We start from the raw sequence: 26,912 nt of genomic DNA on the forward strand, positions 1-26,912 counted from the left end.
TGGATCTTAATGTGTTTTTGGAGCACGCCATGTTTAATACAATGTTTAATCCCTGTTTTCTTTCTTAACATCTACCAGGCTGGTGCTACGCTAGGTGCATGTTCTTCCCCTTTATTTCCAGTCTTAATCGATTCTTCTGTCAGTGAGCAGTTGATCGAATACAGCTTCCCCTTGCTCCGGTCTGATTCTTGACTTGAAAGATCATAAAGTTGACTGCACAGCTCCGGAATTTCTCTGTTGATGCACGGTCTGCTGCTTTTGTAACAACAGCACAAAGATTTGGGAAGTCAGAATTCTCAGGAGCTCCCGCAACGAGGAGTTCATTAGACCCACACAGCGTTCCTCGCCACTGTTCCCATTCCCTGTTGGTGGTTGATACCAGACGATGCAGCACTTACTCTTCTGACTTTTTCTGAAATTCCAGATGCTACGATTTCACAATATTCTCTTCTGCCAAATGATGGGTCTGTGCCTGCTCCTGGGGATGGGAGGTGAACGTGAAGACTCAGACATGACAGAGTCTGGCCAGTGAGGTCATTGCCGCCATGCGGAAGGAACTGGCACCCTGACAGCTGCCCGCACTTTGTGGGAGGCTGAAAGAGCTAAGGCAGCGTGCCTGGCACAGAGTGACAGCAAGGCCGGCCTGGAAAGAGGGATGGAGGGTCGTGACCGGGTGGCAAGGCCAAGCCCTGTGGGAGGATTTGTTTTGCTTGGATATTACTCCAGGAATACTTCCTCAGTTGTTGCTCTAATGAGTTAAAGTCACCGCTTTATAAGTTGTTTTATTAAGGTTAATAGGAGCTATTAGGAACACCTGGGAGATAACCCTTTTCTCTTTGCCTGTCAAGAATTTGTTAGCCCTATAAAGATAACCCAACAATTATCCAGCCAATCCTGGATGTTTCCATTGATGGCTGACCTCAGTCGTCAATGACTTAAAATTTCTTCATAATTGTTGCTGGAAGAGGCCTATTTGTTTCTGACTGTCCCTGGCTCTCAGCTGTCTTTTTTTTTTTTTTCTGGCAAAAGCTCACTGAATTTCTTCGGTACATTCACCCCTTCCCTGCTCCCTGCCTCAGGGGCCCTGGGTGAAGTTTTCCTTCAACCTGGTCCAGGGTATAGGCCCATAACCTGTTTGACCAGGCCACTGAGCTCCACACTGGCCACTGTGATTGTTACACAGATGAGCAAGTGGCCCAGGCAGAGCCACTGAGATGTGTTTAGATGACCTCCACTGAGCTTGGAAGAGAGACCCTCATTCTTCAACTTGCTTTTGGAGCATGGAAACCTCATGCTGCCAGCAATCCCTTTGTCACCAACAAAACAAAACAGAAACTGCCTATGATGGACTGAATGTTTATGCACCCTGCATTTTCATACGTTAGAGCCATAGCCCCACGTGGTGGTATCAGGAGATGAGGCCTTTGGGAGCTGATTAGGCTTAGATGAGATCATGAGGGAAGCCCCATGATGGGATCTGTGCCTGTATAAAGGACACCAGAGCTTCCTCCCTCAGTGCATGCACAAAGAGAGGTCATGTGAGCACACAGCAAGCTAATGACTGCCAAGAAGCCAAGAAAAGAGGCCTCAGGAGGAAATCTATCTTGTCAGCACATTGATCTTGGACTTTCCGGGCTTAATAACGGTGAGAAATAAATTTTTAAGGTTTAAGCCAACCAGTCTATGGTATTTTGTTTTTGCAGCCCATGCTAAGATAGTGCCTGAGAATGAAACTAACACAGAAGAAGGTAGAGGCTTGAGATAGAAAATAGACCCTGATCATATTAGTTAGGACTCTGGATCCAGCCTGGCCTTTTCAGTAGCACAAGGCTATCTCCATGTTACTTTGGTTTTCTTTAAGTCAGTTTGAATTAGCTTTTCTCTTTTTTTACATACATTGGCCTTAAGGCCAAATTGAAGGCTGAAAATACCCAGCCTTCAATGCATGATCTTTGAACTAAGAGGTCCCCCTTTCAGGCCCCAGAGAGGCACAATAGTCAAGTGTGGATTTCCCTTCCCAAGCGTGCGTGGTCTTTACTGCCAGGGCCTTGTGTGTGTCTGCCCTGGTCCCTACAGGAGCAGCATAGCTTTGCAAGGCATTTTCCCAAGAGTGCTGCATGAACACACTTTGATGACTAGTCCAGTCTGAGAATCAAAGAACAAAGACTGTCTCAAGATGCTCCCTGGAGGTGGGCACAGGGCTTGGCTTCCCTAGAGGTCACTGCATTTGTTTATTGTTTCTCCCCTGGCACCCATCTCGGGGAGAAACAAACTCAAACTTTGTTTGAACATGCAAACTTCCCACCATGCAACCTGGGGCTCAGAGAGGCCCAGTGACCTATGCGTTGTCACACAGCTAATTCACCACCCTATCATGTTCTCAGGTGAGAACACGTAGCATCTGAGGTGAAGGTGGGGGGAGGCCAAAGGACATCTGATCACCTTCGTGACTCCTGGTGATCCTGCCTTTCCACTTCCCTTCTGACCTCATTTCTTCGCACTGCCTCTCTGTCCCTGTCCACTCCGGTCACCTTGCTGCTTTAGGAATATCCCAGGCATCCTTCTGCTTCAGGAGTTTGCACATGCTCTTCTCTCTGACATGCTGTCTACATCATCTAAAAGACTCACCTCACCTCCTCCAGAGCCTCCCTGACTACCCACTGCCTTTCCTGTCCTCCGTCTCAGCTTTGTCTTCCCATGATCCTTGGCGTCGTGTATCTTACTATGCCCTCTGTCTGTCCCTGCCACTAGTAAGTGCTCCAGGAAGAACTTTTTTTTTTTCAGTGCTGTGCCCCCAGAACCTGGAATTGGCAATGAGGAAGCACTCAAGGAATGTTTTGGGAATGAATGAATAGCTGGAGAGAAATAAAGTCAAACCACAAGTCACCTCCTTCACTTTTCAGAGTAGCAGATATCTTAAAGTTCAATTGTGTTGTATAAATAGAATATAAAAATGCTTTTTAAAAATAATGCAGGTGTGCAGAAATGTGAGTGTGTGTGCTCATTCAGTGATCTGGGTCTGTACCGGCTGACCTGGAGAGACAGATAGGGTCGGGTAACAAAAGAAAGCTGTAGAATGATGTATATGACATGACTCTATGTTTATAAACAAATACACACCCCAACCTCTGACTGTGTGTTTACATGTACCAGGGATGAGAAAGCTGGGAGGGGAATCCCCAGCTTGCATTTTGATCTGAGTAAGACTGGGACAGGATGAGGAGGAAGAGGAATAGCTTTGTGTACATATTTTTAGGTGTCAGTACGTGAAAGGACCAATGCTGGTAAATACTCAGAAATAGATGTACTGAGCAATGGGGAAGCTGCGAGCAAAGAGAGCTGTCATTGAACATGCAAACTTCCCACCATGCAACCTGGGGCTCAGAGAGGCCCGGTGACCTATGCGTTGTCACACAGCTAATTCACCACCCTATCATGTTCCCATTGTCTGCTCCTGGAGCAGAAGAGAGGGCCGTGAAAAACAAACTGGTAGGTGTGTTGCTGTTGTGTGTGTGTTGTGTTGCATGCATTCTCATCCTCCATGATCCCACACAGAACCCGCAAAGATGTCGCAGGAACTGCTAATGCACAGAACGTGATTCTGCCTTTTAACTCAAGCAGGTATATTTTTCCAGGCCTTCTCTCTCTTCCCTCCCATGGAACCATGCTTTGGTGCCATGGGTCAAAGTTACCCAGGACTCCGAGGATATACTTAGTTCAGAAACTCAATAAGTAAATCCAGTAAAAAGTCTGAAGCAGCTGGAAGTTTATCAAACAAAATGATCTTCCTGGGAAGCACATAAGAGCTAGCCAATGGCTAATTACTCTGATGCGGAAGGAAGGGGCTGTGAGTAACACCTGGGGTTGACTTCTCTAGCAAGGGAAGGTAATTGCTTCCTGCATCGTGCCCATAGCATAGTGGCAACCCCCCTGCCAATCCATGCCTATATTCAACTCACCTTGGTGGTTGTTAAATTACTTTCTTTACTTTGTTTCCTAATGAGAGAAGGCCCTTTAATATTTATATTAAGCTAGCAGCTTCAATATTAGTATGTAACGTTCTATCTTTCAGCACTGGGAATTATAAAACATCAGAGCCGCATAAATGGAAAATAATTCAGCTGGGCTCAGTGGCTCATGTCTGTAATCCCAGCCCTTTGGGAGGCAGATCATGAGGTCAGGCAATTGAGACTAGAGTGGCCAACACGGTGAAACCAAGTCTCTACCAAAAATATAGAAGAAAACTAGCTGGGCATGGTGGCGCGCACCTGCAGTCTCAGCAACTCTGGAGGCTGAGGCAGGAGAATCGCTTGAACTCAGGAGACGGAGGTTGCACTGAGCTGAGACTGCGCCACTGCACTCCAGCCTGGGCGACAGAGTGCAACTCTGTCTCGAAAATAATTCACAAAATGCTTGGATGTTGAAACTCAGCTGTTCAGTCCCTCTCACCCCACCAGGCCTGAGAACAGCACTGAAAGAGGGGTCATGAACGTGAGGCTACGATCCTGGGTGGCTATGCTCTTGTAAGCACTGGAGTGAGGGCCTGTGTGCCCTCTTGCCCAGGTGGAGGTGCAGCTGAGCTGGGAGTGCCCATCGCTCATTCTCATTCTCAGTACTTTAGCACGAGCGGGAAAAGACAGGCGTTACCGGAGTAGATGGATGAAGGCTAGAGCCACCATGATCGTGATCACTTACCTGAGACCAGAACAGGTGCTGAGACTGACCACCGAGTCCGAATATCCCCGCACATGTCCATGGTAGTAACAGTGATCCTAAAGGGGAGGAGGGGAGAATCCAGTTCAGTTATAACATATTTTTGCCCACGTCTAATAAATCAACTGCCTCTAATCCTCCCCACTTGTTTTTAGCTATACACTTTTCTTTTGCATAAAATGTTGTTCTACCACCTTACTATTTAATGCGAAGCCCAAAGTGACCCAGCCTGGATCTATGAAGGGAATATCTGACTTACTTAGAGATTACCAGTAGGGGTCTTTAAATGAACCCTAGTTTCACTCTTGTCTCTCTGACACCCTACAGGAGAGTTCTGATACAAAATGTTTTACAAAATCTAGCAGCAGAACAAATCACGTTGACATTGCCATTTTTCCCTCATGTAAATTGTTTTTCATAATGAGATGAAGAGCTATAGGGGGTATTTAAGCACACTGTGAAATGTAATAAAACAAGGCCTAAATCTGTGGCTTACGAAAACAGGAAAGCAGATGAGAGGAAGTGGGGGTGAAGGAGGAAGGAGGGACCCTCACTGAATTACCCAGTTGAGAGCTGAAAGTCTATCTCAGCAGGAAAGAAAAATAGGAAGGTCTTCTAAGTCTAAGACAGAAGTTCCCGTGTGCCATGCCTGCAATATTCTATTCTTTGATAATGTCACAGCTTAAAAAAAGGAAACACAGCACAGACACTTCCTTAGTGAAGATAGGTATCAGTCTGGAATCAAGGTTAATTTTTATCATTGAGCAAAGGTTATGCTGCAGCCCCAATTAAGTGGCAGACTGGCAAGAAGTGGCTTGAGTATACCCAGTTCTCCTCACCCAGGTCCTCTAGATGCCAGCTGGGTGCAGGTCCCTGCAGAGAAAGGTACATGTATCTTCTCAGGGGAAAGAACAGCTCGGGTTTCAGCCCGTCCCTACTGCAACCTCCTCAGTGCCTGGCTCCTTCCTGCCTGACAACGTCATGCACTTTGTCCAGGGCAGAGCTTGGTGTCCAATTGTTCTGCCCAGCAAAAGCCATCTTGACTTTGCTAAGAAAAAGCACTAGATGCAATTGAGTAATGAAGGAAACTAGACACCACCATGGAAAAGGGGCTAAGATGGTCTCTTGGTCTCAACATACATGACAAAATTCTGGGGTCACCTAAAAGGCAATGAAAGGAGGGTGATGGGGTTAAGGAGCCACAGGGACATGCATTATTCTGTTGGGCTTTGTCTTTATATACTCAGGATATTAATATTCTGCCTGTTATTATATGGGAAATGTCTTTCAACTTTGCTTATGATATTTTTTGTTCAGTTTCCAATTTATATGAATTTAAATGCATTTTTCTATTTTTTGTGTAGCTCAAGATGGCTTTTTCAAGGTCACAAATACGTCCTTCTTTATTTTCTTCTATTTTTATAGTCTTGTAATTAGCTCTTACCTACCTAGAATTAATTTTTGTGGGAGTGTGAGGTTCAATGCTAACTTTCCCCTACAAATGAGAGCCAGCTGTGCTTTGCTGCCATTTTTTCTTTTTCTCACTGATGTGACATGCTACCTTGGCATATATCAAAGGCCCACAATATGTCTGTGGCTCCACTTCCACACTCTCTGTGCTAGCCCACTGAGACAGGCATCCATTTGTCTGTTCCTGTGCCAATTCCACACTGTTCCAATGACTATTGATATTAGATAGAGTACACTGTGCTATAAAATTAAGATTAAATTCATATACCATAAAACTAATATTTTAAAAGCATATAATCAATGAGTTTTTTTGTATATTCACAATATTATATACTCATCGCCACTAATTGATTCTAAAACATTCCTGTCACCTCAGGAAAAAAACCCATATCCATCAGTAGTCACTTCCCATTCCCTGCTCCTCCACCTCTGGCAACCATTAACCTACTTTCTATCTCTATGAATTTGCCTGTTCTATTATTTTATAGAAATGGAATTGTACAATATATGCCTTTTGTGACTGGCTTCTTTCACTTAAGCATGGTGCTTTCAAGTTCATTCATACTGAGGCTGCATTAGAATGTCATTCCTTTTTTATGGCTGAATCGCCTTCTGTCGTGTGTATGAAAATATATTTTGCTTATCCAGTTGATGAGCACATGAGTTGTTTCTACTTTTCAACTATTATGAGTAATGTTACTACGAACACATGTGTACACATTTTTGTAAGGATATGTTTTCAGTTCTCTTGGGTATGTACTGTGAGTAGACACATGGGTCTAAAAGTAAAGTTGCTGGTTATATGGAAACTCAATGCTTAACTTTTTAAAGTACTGCCAAACTGTTTTGCCAAGCAGCTGAACCATTTTACATTCCCGTGAGCATTATATGAGGACTCTAATTTCCCCACATCCTTACCAACACTTGTTGTTGTTTATCTTTTCAATTATAGCCAACCTAGTGGATATAAAGTGGTATTTCAATGTGGTTTTGGTTTAATTTTCTTAATCACTGATGATGTTGGGCATCTTTTCATGTGCTTATTGTCCATTTTTACACCTTTTTTGAATAAATGTCTATTCAAATCCTCTGCTTATTTGTAAATTGAATTTTGGTCTTTTTATTGTTGAGTTAGAAGAGTTCTTCATATATTCTCAGCACTAGACCCTTGTTAGATACATGATTTACAGATATTTTCCATTTTGTGGGTTGTCCTCTTTCTTTCTCTCATTCTCTTTCTCTCTCTTTCTTTTTCTCTCTTCCTTCCTTTCCCTCCCTCCTTCCCTTCCTCCTTCCCTTCCTCCCTTCCTGAGAGAGTCTCACTCTGTCACCTACGCTAGAGTGTTGTGGTGTGATCTCGGCTCACTGCAACCTCTGCCTCCCAGGTTCAAGCAATTCTTCTGCCTTAGCCACTGGAGTAGCTGGTATTACAGGCACATGCCATCATACCCAGCTAATTTTTGTATTTTTGTAGCAATGAAGTTTCACCATATTGGCCAGGCAGGTCTTGAACTACCGACCTCAAGTGATCTGCCTGCCTCGGCCTCCCAAAGCGCTGGGAGTACAGGCGTGAGCCATCAGGACCAGCCCCTTAACTTTCTTGGTTGTATCTTTTGAAGCTCAGAGTTTTTTATTTTGATGAGGTCTTATTTATTTTTTTCTTTGGGGGCTTATGCTTTTCGTGCCATATCTAAGAAACTGTTACCTAACCTAAGGTCATGAAGATTTACACATCTCTTTTTTAAGAGTTGTATAGGTTTAGCTATTAAGACCTTTAACCACTTTGAATTAATTTTTGTACGTAGCTTGGAGTAGAAATCCAACTTCGCTCTTCTGCACGTGGACAGCCAGTTGTTCCGGAACCATTTGTTGAAACAATTACTCCTTTTTCTATTGAATTGTCTTGGTGACTGTCTCCAAATCAAGTTTTCTTTTGGTACTGTTCTTTTCTCAAAAGTTTCTAGGTTATCATTCCCTATTTTCTCTTCAGATGAATTCTGGAATCCAATTTTAAGCTGCACAATAATCCATTGAGATCTCAGTTTGTATTACATTGAAGTACAGGTTAATTTGGGAAGAACTTACGTTTTCACAATAAACAGTTTTCTTATTCATGTACATGGCAGGTGTCTCCTTTTAACAAGGTCATTTTTATGTCCCTCAGTCTAGTTTTAGGTTTTTTTTCCATGTGGCTACTGGAAAATTGTCATTAAGCTTATGCATAGATATTGTACAGATTTGCTGATATCATAAATAGGATCTTTTTTTTCCTTTTTTTATTACACATATTTATTTTTAATGTAAAGGAAACCTTTCAGTTTTGTAAGTTGGTCTTACATCGGGCACTTTTACCACACCATCAGATCAGTTCATCAGTTTGTAGCATATCTTTTTTCTATGTTGTGGATCTTATCAAATGCAAACAATGAAAGTACGGTGGGCACCTTTTCAGATCCTTCATATGATATGGAAGAGTGAAATGGCTAGTGTGCAGGGGCCATGGCAGGAGGTGACTTGCCTACAGAGGGAAAGCATGTGCAAAGACAGTAGGCACTGTGAGGGGAAGCGGCATTCAGGGGTGGGGTCAGTTCTGCTGGGCTGGAAGATTCAGGTGCATAAGCGTAGCACTCACAGTGCCCTGTTCCTCCTCCAGAGAAGCTGCCATCTTCAATCAGCATGTGGTTTAGGAAAGGATGCATCAGGCTCCCACCCAGGCCATCGGAGAGGCTGCCAGCTCACCCCCTTGGCTTTTGTCTGACATATATTTTGGATGGCTCCAGGATCCTCTCCCTCTAGATAACTCTTAGGTATGCAGGGGAAGCATGATGATAATTCTCTGACTATGAGGGGGTCATTTAATTGGATCATAATGCTCTGGGGCATCAGGGGGATCTTAATACCCTCCCAGGCCTGGCTTCATTGGTAGGGATTTCAGCCCTGGGCACACGGCAGGCATCAAAGTGGGAGATGATGCAGAAAGTGAAAGGTTGGCAGCTGCTGTTAGGATTTTGGCTGCTTAGGGTAACCAGAATCACTGGGTTTAGACTGTCACAGGTCTCTGAGGTCACATACATAACAGAGTTTCCCCCATTTTCGAGGAATATAAAATGCTGCTCTAAGTAGCTAAATGCTGGTTAAAAAATTGAAAACCAAATGGTGACAATAATTTTAATTACTGACCTCTGAAATTTCAAGCTGATTTATACTCAATTTCAATTTATATTTAATAGATTAGTTATAAAATATACTTTCAAATTAAATACACAGAAATATAAACTCGTTAAAGTATGGGCTTAGAACAAATTAGTATCAAATTAATTTCCAGTTCAATAACTCAGTTGAAGTATTGCTCATGAAGGAGGAGGGGGTAGATTTTAGCTCTCATAAACTGCTGCTTAAAGTAAACAATCTCACTTCTCTCAGTCATTAGTAGAGTTAACAACTGATTTCCAGGTTTTTTTTTGTTGTTGTTGTTTTATTTTTTTCAGAGACAGAGACTTGCTCTGTTGCCCAGGCTGGAATGCAATGGCGCAATCTCAGCTCACTGCAACCTTCGCCTCCTGGGTTCAAGCGATTCTCCTGCCTCAGCCTCCCGAGTAGCTGGGATTACAGGCGTGTGTCACCATGCCAGGCTAATTTTTATATTTTTAGTAGAGACAGGGTTTCACCACATTGGTCAGGCTGGTCTTGAACTCCTGACCTCATGATCTGCCTGCCTCGGCCTCCCAAAGAGCTGGGATTCCAGGCATGAGCCACCACATCTGGCCCTGACTTCCAGCTTTAACATCACTTTTGTATCACCTTCAGACAGTTGACTAACAAGTCCATTGTTCATTACTGACAGTGATGAACTTCTTAGATGACTGACCATAATTATTAGAGCTCCAAATTCTAGACCTTCCAAGGCAATTACAATTTCATGAAATTTAATGTTTTTCAGTATGCCTCCTTAAATGTTTAAACAAATGTGATTTAGTTTTTATAGCATAAGTCATCACACAGATAATTTCACAACTCAGCAAGTTATGGTTGTCACACCATGCGTCACATGGTTGGTTGGAAGATTTGTTGATGGGGAGAGAGAAGGTGCAGTCCTTAATCCCTGGGGAAGGAGGGCGACCCTCTTACGCAGTGTCAAAGGCAGAGGAGTATAGGCTATGTCACCACTAGTGGCCGGCAGTGGGCGCTAAAGACAACGTCCAGGTGAGCGTGTGCCCCTGTCCAGGGGGATGCCTCTGATGCGCTGATGCTAAGATGCAGCCACCAACCAGGCCTGTGGGTTCACAAACACTTAGCTTGTTGGGTCTGAATATGCACACCAGAAAGAGATACACAGGGAGCCATCATGCCTAAGAGGGTCTTGTGCCCCAGGGCCTCATGACCTGTTGATCACCACATGGCCCTTTCCAGCCGGCTGTGGCCACAACCCTCTGCAGAGCTGCCTACGCTGCAGCCTGTTCCTCTCTCTGATCGTCTCAAGTGCCACACTGGAGAGCCTCTTTCTTTTCCTCATGCTTATGTCTCTAAAGACATTGCTGAACAAGAAACGGTCCCACTAGGCCAGGCGTCTTTGCCTAGTTCTGCTGATCCAAGGCATTCTATTTCTACCAGCAAAACACAACACAGAAAAAGAGCCCCAAACATGCATAACCACAAAATTACATCTTTTCATTTTCAAAACCTCTAACCATGTATTTTATATACTTATCACTTAACCTAACGCATTTTCCCACTCCAGTAGAATAACTTTTCCTTCTGTTTAATACTATCAATCAAATGTAATGGTGGGTAAGAGGAAGATGGAGTAAGAACTCTTGAACTTGAAAATTGGTAGCCCTCAACTCTATGCCATGCAGGAAGTAAAATCAAATGTCTGTTACCCAACTCTCGGTGGACTAGAAAGAAAGGCATTTTATATGATTAAATGGTAACAAAGATGGCTTGACCTTGTGATTAGAAAGGAACTGTAGCAGACAAAGTCTGTTAGGGAGTATACCAAGTGAAAATTACTCTGAATGCTTTCTTTAGGGGAACTTCCTAGGGTCTTCCCAGACTCCTTGCCATATGCAACTTGCCAAACTCTTGTGATTTAGTGCTTGAATCACACAATGTTCTAGCCAGAAGGAAGCTTTGGGCCATCTAAGGCCAACTTTCTCTTTCAGCCAGCCCCTTCCCTCAATAGATGGGGAAACCAAGGCCTAAATAATCATCAAAGGTCACAGAACTGGATAATGGTAGAGCAGGAAATGAAATCCAGGCCTTTCAACTCCAGGCCAGACGGCTGCCCTCCATACCTGGCTGTCAGAAACATGTGGCCTCATGAGAAAAGAAAAGCTGTCACCTAAAATCCATACTTGGCAGAATGAGTACCACAGAGCCTCACTGCAATGTCACTCACAGCATCATAGGAAGGTGAAGTCATTTCCAAACTCAGAGAAAAGCCTGTAAATAGGAGGGGTCCAAGGGTCAATGAGCATACACGTGTATGTGTGTATGTCTGTCTATAGCTGTGCATGTGTGTATACGTGGACAGATGTGTATATTTGTGTGTGTGCATATATATGGCATGTGCATGGGTGTATATGTATATGGGGATGTATGGGTGTGCATATGTGTATATGTATGTGTCTATAGATGTGCATGTGTGTATATGTGGGCACATGTGTATATTTGTGTGTATGCATGTACATGGATGTGTACCTGTATGTATATGAGGTGCATGGGGGTGCATGTGTGTATATGCATGTGTGTATATGGTGTGTATATGCATATGCATGCATGTGTATATATGGGTATGCATGTGTGTATGTGTGGGCACGTGTATATATTTGTGTGTGTGCATGTGTATTTATGGGTATGCAGGTGTGTATATGTGGGCACATGTGTATATTTGTGTGTGCATGTGTGTATATGGGTATGCATGTGTGTATATGTGGGCACGTGTGTATATTTGTGTGTGTAGAGGTGTATGTGCGTGTGTGTGTACATATATGGGGTGCATGTGTTTCTGGTGTGTGTGTGTGTGTGTGTGTGTGTGTGTGTACATGTGTGTCTATTGCCAGCCAGCATGTCAGCATGACTGCAGTCAGGTCCTTGTTTCCTTGCACACAAGCCCCAACATACTACATGTTTGCTTGAGACTAAAACAAGGTGACAATGCATTTGAGCAAAGAAAAAAGTGACTTTGCAGCTCTGTGTGTTTCTATAACTAGGCTGTATTACACTTAGTCCTGAGAGTGTGCAGGGAGGATCGTGAAGAAATAAGTCACCACACCCATCCTCCGAGGATCTCCTCTCATGTCCATAACAAGAACAATATCTGGTTAAAAGACTATACAGAACTAACCTCAGGGGCCACTGAAATAATTCTGCTGTGCTAGAATTCTGCGGAGAGAACACACGCTTACAAAATCACATTCACAGTCTTTGAGACCTCCAGGCAAACTGGGCCTGGAAACAGCATGTCTGCAGCAGTGAGACCCCTAGATCCATCCAGAATTGGAAATGTTGGGGTTGAGTCTTGGAGTCTCAGTTTTTAATCTGTGTAATGGGATGGGCACTTAATTGTCCAGAGTTTTGTGGCTCAAATAAAGATGACATGGGGATGCAATTCATAAAATGTAGGGCATTGTTACAGATCTGGAATATGAACATAAATATTTTAAACCCACTCTGCTGTAAGCTCTATTTTTTCCACCTGCTATTTTCCTCCACACTGACCCATTGCTCAGTGTATTTTTGTTGAATGAATGAATGGATGTGCATAAGAGAAACTGACCCATTAGAGAGAAGGGAGGGTTATTTGCTTATACCCTGTCACTTGGCTCTAACTCCCAACTGCAAATCTTCTTGGATATTGTGTGAAAATGCACATGAGGAGGTTAGCAGGGGCAGGGGTCAGGAGACCTATGGCGACATTTGCAATCTGATGGAGACACACAAGCCAGAACTCAGTTCTCAGCATGCTCATCTACCTCACTCTCAGCGGCACCCCAGCTTCTCATCTGTTATCAGAATCTACAAGGGATTTCTCAAGGAACATACGGTACAGCGTGGTGAAGAACTGCTGTGAAGTGATCACTGGCACAGCAGTGGCCATGGCTGGCTCACCTCTCCAAAGCCCTGACTGTGTGCCAGGCTCGATGTCGTTCCATCATCACATCCCACAGCTGGCTAAGTGCTCGAGCTGGGATTTGAACCTGGGTCCAGCTCTGGCTTGTGATCCTAACCATGACGTATACTGCCTCTAGACAGAAGTCTATCTCTGAGCCTGCCCTTTCTTGACAATTTCATGGAAGAAAAGTCACCAAAGCAGGGAGTTCCTCTGGGAACACGGGTTTGCCCCTTGCATTGTTTGGCTCCCAGAGCATCTGTTATGGGCACATCATGTCATACGTTGTTAGAGTGTATGTTCCCTGAGGACAGGGGCTGCACCCTCCCTTCTGCAGACTTGCCACAGAGTATGGGATGTGTACTGATCTGAGTTCAGTTGGGCCTTGGAGTGATGCATTTAGTAAATTCCCAGAGGCCTGTTCTGGTCTCTCCTCTCCTCATATTTTAGGACTTTGGTTCAGCAGACCATCCTCTGCTCTCCCCTAGAAGCATTCTCTAGGTGTCTCCCATTGTAAACGAATGCCACCCATTTTCTAATCCACCCCATTGCAGTTTTATATACTAATTGCATTGCTGCAAACACCACAGCCAGAAACGTATAACCGAGACTCAGTGTTTTGTTCCCAGCGAATCGGAAGCAGTGTATGTAGCACAGCACATAAGAGCTGAGACTCTCCCATCCAAGAGCTACCCAGGTCTGACCCTGCTTAGCTTCCAAGATCAGACAAGATCAGGCTCATTCTAGGTAGGGTGGCTGTAGACTAGGAGCTCAGATTCTAGAGTCAGACTATTTGGGTTTGAATCCTTATTAACTGTGGGTGTGGCCTAGTTACTTAACCCCTCCATGTCTCAGTGTTCTCACCTGGGTATAAAGACAGAAAAATTGATTTTTGGTAAAGACCAAACAACAGAACATACGAAAAGTTCTGTGCACAGTGTTTTGCCTATTGTTGATGTTTACTCAATGCTAGCTACAGCATTGCACACTCAATAAACATTTGTTGAATGAGTGCATGAATGAATGAATACATGTATGCATGGGTGAAAAGGTAGGGGTTGTTGCCCTTGTAGAAGGTGAATACCGGTCTGAGAAATTTGCATTTGACTGAGGAAGCACTGGGGGAAGCTGCTGCTGATTTGGGAGATAGCAATGTATATTCAATCTTGTGATACAAAGAGAAAGATGTTTTAGAAGGATCATTTGGTTGGGAGTGGGGTCTGGATTGAAACTAGGTGAGACTGGGAGTGGGGAGAAAAAGTCAGGTGGCTAAAACATCTTCCAGCTGTGGGGAAAGGAGGGCCTGAGCTGGCACATGTGACAGACAGGAAAGGGTGTGGAATGTATTATGGAGGTAGGAGTCACCATGGGACTTGGGTGAAGACCCAGGGGAGAGAAGGCGCTGGTGCTGAGTGCCTCGGCCAGTGGACAGCAGAGCAGCCCCGTGAGGGAGAGGCTGGCAGGGAGAGCTGGTCAGTTAGGTATGTGTGGAGTACAGCAGCAGTAGAGAAATTCAATCCATTCTCAATTATGGTTTAAGAAGAATATGATGATGGGCCTTGCTCGTGGAGTCCTAGTTAGGGAGGGGGAGTCAGGCTAGCAGGATTGGGGGACGCATAATGAAGAAGCAGATAAGCTGTAAGTCTGCCTTTCTTCATGGTCCAGGACACAGATCCGTCCTGTGAGCATGACTCACAATCTTCCTGTGCCCAGCTACCCCCAGATCCCCAGCTGACAGAAAACTGCCAGGTAGTTCACTGCAAGTTATCAGCACTGCACAAAGCTTTCTTCAGCCCACCGCACACCATCCTAGAAAATCTCCAGGAAGCCTCTATCTCCTTGCAGTCCGCTCCTCTCTTGCTGGCCTGCCCGCTGTTCCTTTGCAATGTATTTTCCTACAACCTCTAATAAGCCTCCCTTTCTTTACCTACAACTGTCTTGGTAAACTCCTCTTACCCCCATGCCACTGGCCCAGATAGTCGCTGCCCACCCACAACACCACTCACACTTGATACGCTCATGAGATGTGTATGATCTCTGCCTTTCCCCTTCCCTCCAGAGTTATCTTTTCGTCCCTGTTAGATGCTCTCTAACTGTAATGAACTGTGGTTAACTTTTGTTATTCATTTGCCCTGACCTGTCCAGTCCAAGCCGGTGGTAAAAGATACCAACCCTTTCTGACAATCAGTAGTTGCCATGGAAATGAACGGGATGTCACCAAACAACACCTTTTGCCAAAATAGTAGATTCTATCATTACCTGATGGTCCAGGCTCAGTTCATCTCAACTGGTCCCCTTTGACGCTATCAAAGCAAATGCTCTCTATTCTTTCTGGTGAGAAACATACACCACGAATGGAGCTTTTTTGGGTCCTGATCATGTCTAGGGGTAAGACATTTTCCAGTCCATGCACCTGGCCTCTGCTGCCATTGCCTCTCACCTGGGCTTCAGGCTCCTCCACAAGAGCCCTCTGCCTGATCCTGCCAGAGTTCCCCTCCTGTTCCCTCTGACTACAACTTCATGTGGCAGCCAGTGGCTGCTTTTCAAAGCCCACATGTAGTCATGACATGCCTTGGGTAAGGGCCTTTAGTGGCCTCCTAATGTTCCTCTGTCACAACCAAGGCTATCACCATGGTCTTCAGGTCCTATACGCTCTGACTTTCATCAACTTCTAAACACTTCCTTTTGCCCCACCCCCTTCCCCCCAGGTAAAACTCAGCATCCACCTGGAATGCTTCTGCTTCTCCTGTCCCCTGGTTCATGCCTCTTCAGCCTCCAGCTGTTGGTTCACATGTTCCATTCCCCATAAAGGCTTCCACGATCCCTCAGACCCGATTAGGGCCCAGTGGCTTTTCCTTTGGTGCACGTAGCCCAGATGTTAATTATGTTTGTGATTACCAGGATAAGGGCAGTCTTCTTCTTCTAGCCTCCCCCCACTCATGGTCCCCTTGTCTGTTTTAAATCCCTGCTGTATTCTCAGTGTAAGGGAGCATGTGTACAGGCCAGGATGCCTGCGCAGTGCAGGTGCTTGATATACGCATGTAACATGCATGTAACAGACACATGTATTCCCTCCAAAGCACTGACAGCATCTAGCCTTTCTGGGGGCCTCTGCCAGCCTCTCCCAGAGCTGTCTTTTGGCAAGTAAACAGCAGAAATGTCATGCAGATAGTCTCCTGCAGGCCTTATTAAAAGTAACAATATAAAATATAATCTCCCCTTAGATGTGGTCAGCAAAGGATAAAGCCACAAATATTTCATCCTCTCAGGACAGCCGAGAGAAAAGATGTGATTAGCTCCAAAATTAAAGTCAGTCAGTCTTCTGAGTCAACCAGCTTACACCAATTGTGGAGACATTAAAAAAAAAAAAAGAAAAGCTCTATACACTATAGCCAACAAAAAGTGGTTCTTATTTTATATATAATTTTAAATTTAGGAAAATTCACTGTGTGCTGACTTTAGTGGATGAGGAGATGAGTCAGCAAATTTCTTTTTGTTTTCCAGCCTGATTCAATGAAAACAAAACCCTAAGAGCTGCATCTGGGTCCTTACCACGAAAAACAATACAAGGCCTCGGACTCTCCTTAAGGGGGTCTTGCTGGAAGGACCACTGTTCTGGGCTGTGGGTTTTACTCAGTGAACAACACTCCCATCTGTCTTTACCGTAACAAGGCTGACTGCTTGGAAAGGCCTTCAAAGGAATGGGAAAAGGGAACTCCTGGGTTAAAAGAAAAGTCACCATTTTTCTAATTATAAAAGCATCGTGTGCTTGATGCTTCTGGAGGTTTGGGGGTGCCAATTAATCTATCTTTCAGTTGCTTCCCCTGGTGGGGATGATTCACAGAGTCAGATGAAAATCAAAATACAGCATCAGCTTAATCACTTGCAAAAAAGGGGCTTCTGGTATATTCTGGAGAGGATACCAGTGTAGCCTCAGCAATAGAGAGGCTTCCTGCAATTTTCAACCTCCGTCCTCCCCACGCCCCAACCTCTTTCCCCTTCTTCCCAGCCAAAGCCTCAGGACCCCTCCTGGGAAAGGTGGGGATGAGGAACTCTGCTGCCTAGAGGACTCTCCGGAGGGAGGGACGGAAGGGCAAATCTCACCCATTGCTGACCTCAAGGGCTGCCCAAGGCAGGGGCTGCAGCCACTCCCCAGTTAGCAGGGACCAGGAATTTTCAGGGCCTTCTCCTCCCACCCTCTTCCCTGTAAAGAGAGAGTTCCACAGGGAGGACTGGGGGAAGAGGAGGGGAAGGGAGCATTCACCCTTTCACATGCTCACCACTTGGAAAATGAGGAGAGGAAAAACACGAGCCCCCGCTCCTGTGCACACAACAATCCGAGAACCCAGAAAAGTACAGAGTGTCCCACCACATGGACACAACCACTATCAACGTCCTGGAGCCCTTCCATGTGGGCTGTTTACTAAGAGGCCTGGATATGTAGCCTTCGGCTTTTGCAATCCAAGTCCCAAACAGACCTAGCAGCTGTTGAACCTCTCTTTCTCTAGTCCTTTATTTCCTGGTCTTCTCCCTTACGGCATTTTTCCTCCCAAGTGAGAAAGGGAAAAAACGCTGTGATAGTGAATACTGAGTGTCAACTTGATTGGGTTGAAGGATACAAAGTCTCATTCCTGGGTGTGTCTGTGAGGATGTTGCTAAAGGAGATTAACGTTGGAGTCTGTGGACTGGGAGAGGCAGACCCGCCCTCAATCTGGGTGGGCACCATCTAACCTGCTGCCAGTGCAGCTAGGACAAAAGCAGGCAGGGGAATGTGGAAGGACCAGGCTGGCTGAGTCCTTCACCTTTCTCCCGTGCTGAACGCTTCCTGCCCTTGAACGTTGGACTTCAAGATCTTCAGCTTTTGGGCTCTTGGACCTACACCAGTGGTTTGCCAGGGGCTCTCGGGCCTTCAGCCACAGACCGAAGGCTGCACCATTGGCTTCCCTACTTTTGAGGTTCTGGGACTTGGACTGGCTTCCTTGCTCCCCAACTTGCAGACGGCCTATTGTGAGGCTTTACCTTGTGACTGTGTGAGTCAGTACTCCTTAATAAGCTCCCCTTCATATACACATGTATCCTATTAGTTCTGTCCTTCTAAAGAACCCTGACTAATATAAATGTCTAAGAAAATGAAAACTTAAGGGAGGTTGAAGCAGAAAGCATAAAACTATTCAAATAACTTTGAAAGCATATTTTACATATTCTAGAGATGTCCGTACTAGACAAGCACCGTGCACCGTCATAGATCGTGGACATTTGGAAGACTGGAGCCTATTGTTGTAATATTTCTAAGATCTCTCTTTTCTGTTTCTTTCTGAAATAACAATGTTCACTGTGGAGATAACCTTAGTGCTGAGTCTGAAAACATTTTAAATGAGATCTTAGCGGGGGTAAAGGAAGAAAAAAATGTCAAATGTGAACTAATGGCCCCGCCTATCACTCATGTATGAGGTTGATCCACAGATCTTTACTTTACATCTCCATCTTTCTCTGTATTCTAGGTTCTTATAAATCCATCGGCTTGCAGAACACCTTTACTTGGCTGTCCTATGACAAACTCAACACAGACAAACCAGGACGTGTCTTCTCTGCCTTCCAACCAACAACTGCTCCTTAATGGTACCAGTGGGGAACAAATTGACCATCCAATGGCCGACGCAGAAGGGAAAGTCCCATTGATGACATCTCCCCCACCCACTGTCCCCTGATCCTGCTCCTTTGACCTCCCAAGCGCTCTGACTCTGGCCAATCGCTGACCCTTCAAAGGCCCATGTCTGTGGGCAAAATTTTCACCAACTATAATGGGCTCATAGGAAATCTTCCTGTCTTCTGCCTACCAATATCCTACCAATCTTTCTTCCATTCTGTCATCAGAGACCCCTTCTAAATCACAGAACTGAACAAGCCATTGTGCTGCATGAGAACTGCCTATGGCTCCCAATTTTCAGTGGTAAAGTTGAAACTCCTTAGTGGTTTTTTTTTTTTTTTTTTTTGAGACGGAGTTTCGCTCTTGTTACCCAGGCTGGAGTGCAACGGCGCGATCTCGGCTCACCGCAACCTCTGCCTCCTGGGTTCAGGCAATTCTCCTGCCTCAGCCTCCTGAGTCGCTGGGATTACAGGCACGCGCCACCATGCCCAGCTAATGTTTTGTATTTTTAATAGAGACGGGGTTTCACCATGCTGACCAGGATGGTCTCGATCTCTTGACCTCGTGATCCACCTGCCTCGGCCTCCCAAAGTGCTGGGATTACAGGCGTGAGCCACCGCGCCCGGCCACTCCTTAGTGTTAAAGGGTTTCATCCCCATCTTTGTCTTCTTCTCTACCCACTTTTAATGAACCAGATTAATATCACTTCCTTAGTGAAATGGCCTCCAAAGAATTAAAATCAGTCACAATTAAAATATCACAAAGGCATTTTGTTTATATCTCTTATTATAGTGATTATATTAAAATGTATTTTTAAAATGTCTTTAAGATGTTCTGTGGCTTTCCAGTGGAATTTATATGCTGAAGAATATATTTTAGTCAGCCTATCTTCCCATCGCCTAACAGTGTCTGCACACAGGAGGTGCTTAATAAATGTTTGTTGAGTGAATAGATGAAGTAATGAATTTTACATGGCATCACCTAAGACAATGCAGTGCTAGATGGATACTTTTATTAAAAACCTAGTATATGCCAAGATGCTATGTGAGGCTCTATGAGGGGATGAAAGGGATAGATAGCATTCCCTACTCACAAAAGCTTTTATAATCTCTATAAGAAATAGTATAGATTATCATAGAAGAAATAATGTTATAATACTTTTAATCTGAAGATATTAATGGATTGAATTACCTTAGTAGATATACTAAAGCTGAACTATCCTTGCATTCCTCAGTTAAGTATAATTCGGTCAGAAAGTATTTTTAATATATGTACCGGATAGGGTTTGTAAAATGTTACTTAGGATTTTTGTCCATAACTGAAACTAGTCTGCAGGATGTGTTTTGCGCATGCTCATTTTCTCATTTTACTAGCTCCTCCCACCCCTCCCCTTTCTTTTTTCCTCGGGAACTCTTTGTCTCTCATATGTTAGATAAAATTCACCAGCTAAGTCATTTGAGTCTGATGATCTTTTTGTGAGTAAATATTAAAAGTTACTCTTAAAAATTTAATATCTTTCTATAGTTATATTTAAATTTTCCTATTTCACCTTGAACCAGTGTTAACAATTTTACATTTCCAAGAAAATGGTTAGCATTGTCCAAAACATTCTTGTGATTTAATAAAATCTCTGAATGACAATACTTAGATCCCTCTTTGCATTCTTATTTACTTGAGAATTCTTTCTTTCTTGATTAATTTTATAAAAGCATTGTCCATTTTGTGAATATTCTCAAAGCACCAGCTTTTGGTTTCATTCATCTTCTCTCTTAGTTTTTTCTTTGCTTGTTTGGTCTTTCTTTTCATTAATGTCTGCTCATTTGAAAAATCTTCATTTCTGAGAGCAGTTTATTTAAGTCTCCCACTCTGTGAATGTGTCCAGACATTTTCAGTGACTTGCTTTATGAATTATCAACTTTACATCTAGAGACTTTTGAGGAAGAATTGCAAAATGCTATGTCAGTATTGGAAGCTTTTTTGCTCAACTTGCTGGGAACCAAACAAAGCTTTAACCCACAATGCCTAATCTTGAACGCTTTTTTGTTTTGTTTTGGATTTTAAGAAATCCTTTAATTAGGAGCTAGGCTAAAGCTTAGTTCTAGATGAATCTATAATTAGATTTAAAAGTTATAGCTGGATTCTGTCATTTATTGCTTTATATATTTTGAGACAATTTTGCTGGTATATACAGTTTCAAAATTATTTTACCATCCTTTTAAATTGCCCTTTTTTTTTTTTTTTTTGCCTTGAAGTCTAGCTTCTCTGATGATACTGCTACAGCAGGTTTTTTGTTTTTTTTTGGATTAAGATTTGTCTACTACGCCTTTTTCCATTCCTTTCCTTTGTTTTCACATTATTATACGTTTTGGGTGTGAATCTTGTAAAAATGATGTAGCTGGATTTTATTTTAAATTCTAAGCAGATTATCTGTTTTTATTTTCATAAAGAGATTCCATCTACTTACATATAAAGAGATTAATATGTTGACTCATTTTTATCTTATTATGTTGTGTTTTCCTGTTCTTTAAATAGTTACACTTAAAATTGCAGGACACACTCTTATCAAAATCTAAAGTTAATCAGCATGTCTATTATTCTCTAGTACAACACAAATTCTTAAAAAATTTTAAATCTATTAGCTCATTTTGTTTTAAACCACCCAAATTTGGTCACTTGTAACAGTTACTTTAAGGAGCTTATTTAAATTTATTCACATGAATTATTTTGCTTACTAGTGCCTTTGACTCCCTGTCCTTGCTGCTGGTAATCAGTTTCCTTCCTACTGAGCTATTCTTTGTTAATTACCCTTTGGTAGATACCTTTGTTAGAATCTGAGGGTAGTAAATTCTCTCATCTTTGTATGAAAATATCTATTTCACTTTTATTCTTATAAAATAATGAATCTAGGATTGAGACTAACAATAATTTCCCCTTAGCTCTCAAGTTTCATAATTGCAAAGTTACTAATGAAGAGTTTGTTGTTGGTTTGGTTGTCATTGTTTTGTACAAATCTCTCTTTTGCCACAAGTGCTTTTAAGAGTTCATCTTTGGTGTTCTGCAATTTCATCATAATCTGCCCTGGAGTGTGTCGTATTTAGTTATTCTTCCAGCTTGACTTGGTGGATTTTCTTCAAGGCTCAGGTCTTTCCTCAATTCAGGGACAGGCTCGTCACACTCTGTTTAAACACTGCTTGCATCCTGTGTGTGTGTTTAAATTTTATGTATTTTCATTGTGGAATTTCTATTAGACCCACTCTGTTCTCTCTAAATTTCTTTTCTCTGATTTTCCTTTTATCTCGAGGTCCTAATTCTTGTTCCTCTTGTCTGCTTGATACTTGAATACAATGGCTTTTTGCATTATGTGGCTTGTAATTTTGATTTGGGGCTCATCTTTAACATTTTCATTCCTTTTTCTTCCACGTGGGCATCTCCTGTTATTTGGGTTATAGAACTATTCCTACAGAACAGTTTTGGGTTGGGCTTCTGCCTGGGCCCATGGGAGTTTCACTGATGTGGGACCAGCTTTGAGGTCAATATCTTGACTGGGATTTCCATCCCCATGCTGGTATTAAAAATTTGGACACAGGCCCAGACTATTCCCAACATCCACACATGAGACTAAGTGGGGTTTCAATGCCTTCATTTTTTATGAAATCTTTTTCCAATCCAGGACACCTGGCAGACAATTCTTCCCTCCAGCCCCCATCTCTGGATTGGAAGAGGGCTTTTTGTCTCTTTTTCACAGAGAAAAGCAGCTCTCCTGGGAATCTGGCTTTTGTGGGATTCTCCGCTTCAGACAGTTACTTCTCTTTTCCCAAACCCAAGCACCAGGCCCTCTTTCTGGGTCTTGAATAGCCCTGTGGGTCTTTGGAGAGCCATTTGGTGAGCCCCAACTCACCCGCCAGTGCTCAGGAGTAACATCCCCTCTTTGTTTCTGCTTCTTGGGAATTTCACTCTCTCTCTTTTGAGCTTGCCCAGGCATTAGCAACAATTCTTAAATGTTTATATTTTATCCAGGATTTCCGTGTGTTTTCTTTGGGCTGGGAGAGCTACAGCAGCTCATTCCACCAAGTCCCTGGAAGGCTGCAGGTAACAGCTTGTAAGTGCCAAATGTCCAACAAGTGATAAAGAAAAGCGTTGGCGTCATGCAGGGAAGGGAGGAATCACTGCAGACAATAATGCCTACCTGACAAGCTTCAACGATAAGGACAAAGCCTGCCTGTAGCTCATCCTTTTTAAAATAAATACCCACTGCTTTTTAAAACAAGTAACCTTCCTCCTTCCCAGAGGGCATTCACATATGGGACAGATCACAACGAGTGCACAGCAAACATTTGTTAAAGCAACAAATAAAGTGAGCATTTTGTCCAGGACACGGCTAAAAGTTCAGATACCAGAAACGTGGCCTGAAAGGTGATCAATGTCATGTTACAGTAACTTCCATGATATAGAATCATTTCCATATTGTGGATATATTCAGAGTGGGCTAAGCAGAATCAGTTTTCTTTTAAAGATCTTTAAGGTACCTCAGAGTTTAATATGGCAAAGTTCAGTCCAGGCATGGCTGCCTTCCAAGCCACCTCTAACTGGCTAGGTTTTCTAAAAAGGATTTGCCCAAATGAGCATCCATAGTCCCTGGAAGGTGGTTTCAAGGTCAGCCCTGCCATAAAGCCATTCTGCAAGGGCTGTTGGTGCACACACCTGGTCAAGGCTGGTGTTTTTGGAGTTACAGTGGAATGCCTACCACTAAGGGGGACACAGGCGCATCTTGGGGCCTATGTTAAGAATCTAGGCATGTGATGTTGCTCCAAATAAAATGGCTACAAAGTTTAAGCACAGATCCAGTGGTGCAAGATTATGGTGATGTGCCAGAATTACCGTGTAATTTCGAGTGAGGGAGACATCAGTACCATCTTGCAGATAGTGGGTTTCTGTGAAGCTGCTGGCAATCAGGCCTCTGTGGAAAAACAAAAACAACATAAAAAGATGAGTACAGAATTGCACTGTGTTGGGAATGTCTAGGCTTTCGGGTAGCAAGACTGTGATCTCTTTTTTTCTTTTTTTTTTTTTTTTTTTTTTTTTCAGATAATCCAAGCAGGCTCCGATTTGGACCTTCCTGGTTTAAGTTAGGTTCTCCAGGCAGAATTCAGAGGAGACTCAGACAACAGAGTCAGGTGTGTGTTCTTGGAACAACCGCCCACACAGTCAGTGCAGAGCCCGCCCTCTGTCCCTCCCTCCCACCTCATTCCTTCATGCGTACACCTGGGCGGACACACTTGCACATGCACGTGTGCGTACACACACACATACTCTTCCATGAATAGTACAGGCAGATTTCTAATTTGGGCAAATCTCCCACCTGGAAGTCACAGGCCCTGCCAGCTGGAATCAATGGCTGAGCCACCTGCTGGGAAAATCATTCTGATCCATGGCAGTGCCCCTCCCGCTCCCCCGCAGGTGAGAGAACCAGCTGACAATATTGAAATGTCACAGAAGAGATTAGAACAGCAATGAAATGTTAAAAGCAGCGATGTATGTATGAAGTGAGGAAAAATGATTTTGCACACCCTGAAATATTGAATTTCTAAGATAAATGGAAATGTGCAGGAAACCCCCTGTTTATCCTGACTATTAATAAAACTGTATGCAGTCTACCTGAACTTCATTAGAGATTTCAAGGCATGGGTTACTTAGGTTTTAAGTTATTTTCCAGTGTTTTACATAACACACACTATTTCCTGTGGAAGTATTTCCTGTGTGAATACCACTGCCAGGTGCTGACTGCCAGGATACAAAGACAAGTAGGAGCAGCCCCCTCTCGATCACACCATGGGCTGGTAGGGCCATGGGTGACACAGAATCCAAGGTGAAGGGAGCAATCGCAGAGTAGAAACAGAGTCCTTCTGAGGCAGGAGAATCGGGTCTGGAGGCAGGAGACATAGGGCCGATTCATGCTGACTTCCTAGAACTAAATCTAGCGGAAGCACTTCAGCTATGACAGGAAATATCCTCTCCATTTACTTAGGGCATACACCGAATAAATGACCTTGTAACTTTACTTCACCCTCTTCATTGCCATAGGGCATACACCAAGTAACCAATGGAAACCTCTAGAGGGTATTTAAACCCCAGTAAATTCTGTAACGAGGCTCTTGGGCACCTATGCTCAGGCCTGTTCTCACCCTGTGGAGTGTAATTTCATTTTCAATAAATCTCTGCTTTCGTTGCTTTGTTCTTTCCTTACTTTGTTTGTTCATTTCCTCTAATTCTTTGTTTGAAACACCAAGAACCTGGACACCCTCCAGCTGTAACTTCTGGGGGCATGCATGTGCCGCAGGTGGGGAAGGCTTTGCAGAGGGAGCCGACAGCGACTGGGCTTTAGTGGATGGAGTGGGAGCCGTCCGGGCCCAGGAGCAGGTGGAAGGGGAAGGGAAATCCAGGCAGATAATGTCAAGGTCAAGGTCTGAAAGGCCTGCAGTCTGGGGAGCTGAGCTGGTGGAAGACAGAGAAAGGCTCTAAACAGAACCTGGGTTTTCTGTGTCTGGACAACAGGGAGTCAAGAGTCGAATTAAATACTGAACTTTGTGGATAGGGAAGGTGCTGCCTGACCTCTCCCGTCTTCAGGGAACACGCTTCACAGTTTGTTTCTGTGGGGGTTCCTCCACTCCTGATCTGGGGATGAACACGTGACCCAAGCTAAGTGCATCATGAATCTTCCCTACAGCATGTTGAGCTGGGACATCTGCGGATGAGGGCTTTCTTCTTTGTTCTCAAGGCTCTAAGGATGTGGCCACAGAGCTCCCTCCACCCTGGTCCCTTACTTCAGGAGAATGCTGGTCAGAGAGAACAAAGCTATCACCCTCAGGCAGGGACAAAAGGCAGAGAGAGGGAGATGGGCCCTTTGCCCCAGGGCCTGCTCTGCCTCTCCTCTTCCTCGTAAGTTCCTCTCTTCTGCTTCCACAGCTTGGTGCTGGCATTTGCAACCAGAGTCCTGCTCAGTACGACAGGGAAGGAAAAGAAGTGGGAATGATGCAAACGTCAGAGATGAGAAGCACTTTCCTTACACGGTCAGAGTTCCCCAGACTCCTCCCAGCCAAGTTCAGAACTGAGAGTCAACTCCTTGTTTTACATGGATTGTAATATATTGAGGATATGCCTGGCTTAAATCAGTTAGACCCTGATGGCAGGTCTCTGCTGCAGTCTACTTAACAGCGAGTGTTTGAGAGGGTATGCGGCAAACATAAAACACAGACGTGCCCTCACACTCACTGGCATAGGCCTGTGGGTCTCCCGAGGGCTGCCCTTGCTCTTCTCAGCAGTGCACCTGTCGTGCCAGAGAAGGCTTCCTTCCTTGGCAGCACTGGGCTCTCAGACCCCCATCTTCTAAGCTCACCTCCTCTGAGCTGCCGGAGGGGCTGCCTGAGCAGGCTCATTCACAGCACACCCCAGCCCAATCATACAGCCAGGAGCAAAGGAGGGAAAGTTGGCAGGGAGAGCAGGCAAGGCAGTGGGAGGGAGACAAGGCCCTGAAGAGAGGAGTCTGAAGAAGGGGTGGTCCTTGTCCCCAGGCGGAGGCTGGCAGCCTCGACAGTCAAGCTGCAGCCTGTGAGCCCAGGAGAAGGCAAAGGCAAGGTGAATGAATCCTTCACAGTACAGTTCCACAGTTCCAAAGGGAAGCAGAGAGGTGGGACGTGAAATCCAGGGATGGCGACTTGAGGGGAATAACTGGAAGGCTGCGCTGAGAGGGGACATAGGCAAAGCTGCAGAAGAGCAGGCAGAAAGATGCAGAGAGCACAGAAGGATACCCACAACACGGGACAATGTGTACAGCACAGGGAAATGCATAGAGCACGGGAGGATGCAGGATGCACAGAGCATGGGAGGATGCATGGAGCATGGGGGATGCACTGAGCACGGGGGATGCACAGAGCATGGGGGGGGATGCACAGAGCACGGGGGATGCACAGAGCA

At 44.3% G+C, this 26,912-nt stretch overlaps 1 protein-coding gene across 1 annotated transcript in view; it reads right to left on the reverse strand.

The window, feature by feature from the left end:
* Positions 1-26,912, reverse strand: part of ADAM12 (ADAM metallopeptidase domain 12) — a 369,569-nt gene that overhangs the window by 120,216 nt on the left and 222,441 nt on the right. The window contains exons 4-5 of the mRNA XM_032281987.1: positions 23,820-23,898; positions 4,696-4,772 (exon numbers count right to left, since the gene is read on the reverse strand). Of these exons, the coding sequence (XP_032137878.1) occupies positions 4,696-4,772; positions 23,820-23,898 (156 nt within the window). The remainder of the gene's footprint in view (positions 1-4,695; positions 4,773-23,819; positions 23,899-26,912) is intronic.

This window comes from Sapajus apella, unplaced genomic scaffold (genome assembly GCF_009761245.1).
Source record: "Sapajus apella isolate SASKATOON/1434 unplaced genomic scaffold, GSC_monkey_1.0 scaffold13, whole genome shotgun sequence".
NCBI lineage: Eukaryota > Metazoa > Chordata > Mammalia > Primates > Cebidae > Sapajus > Sapajus apella.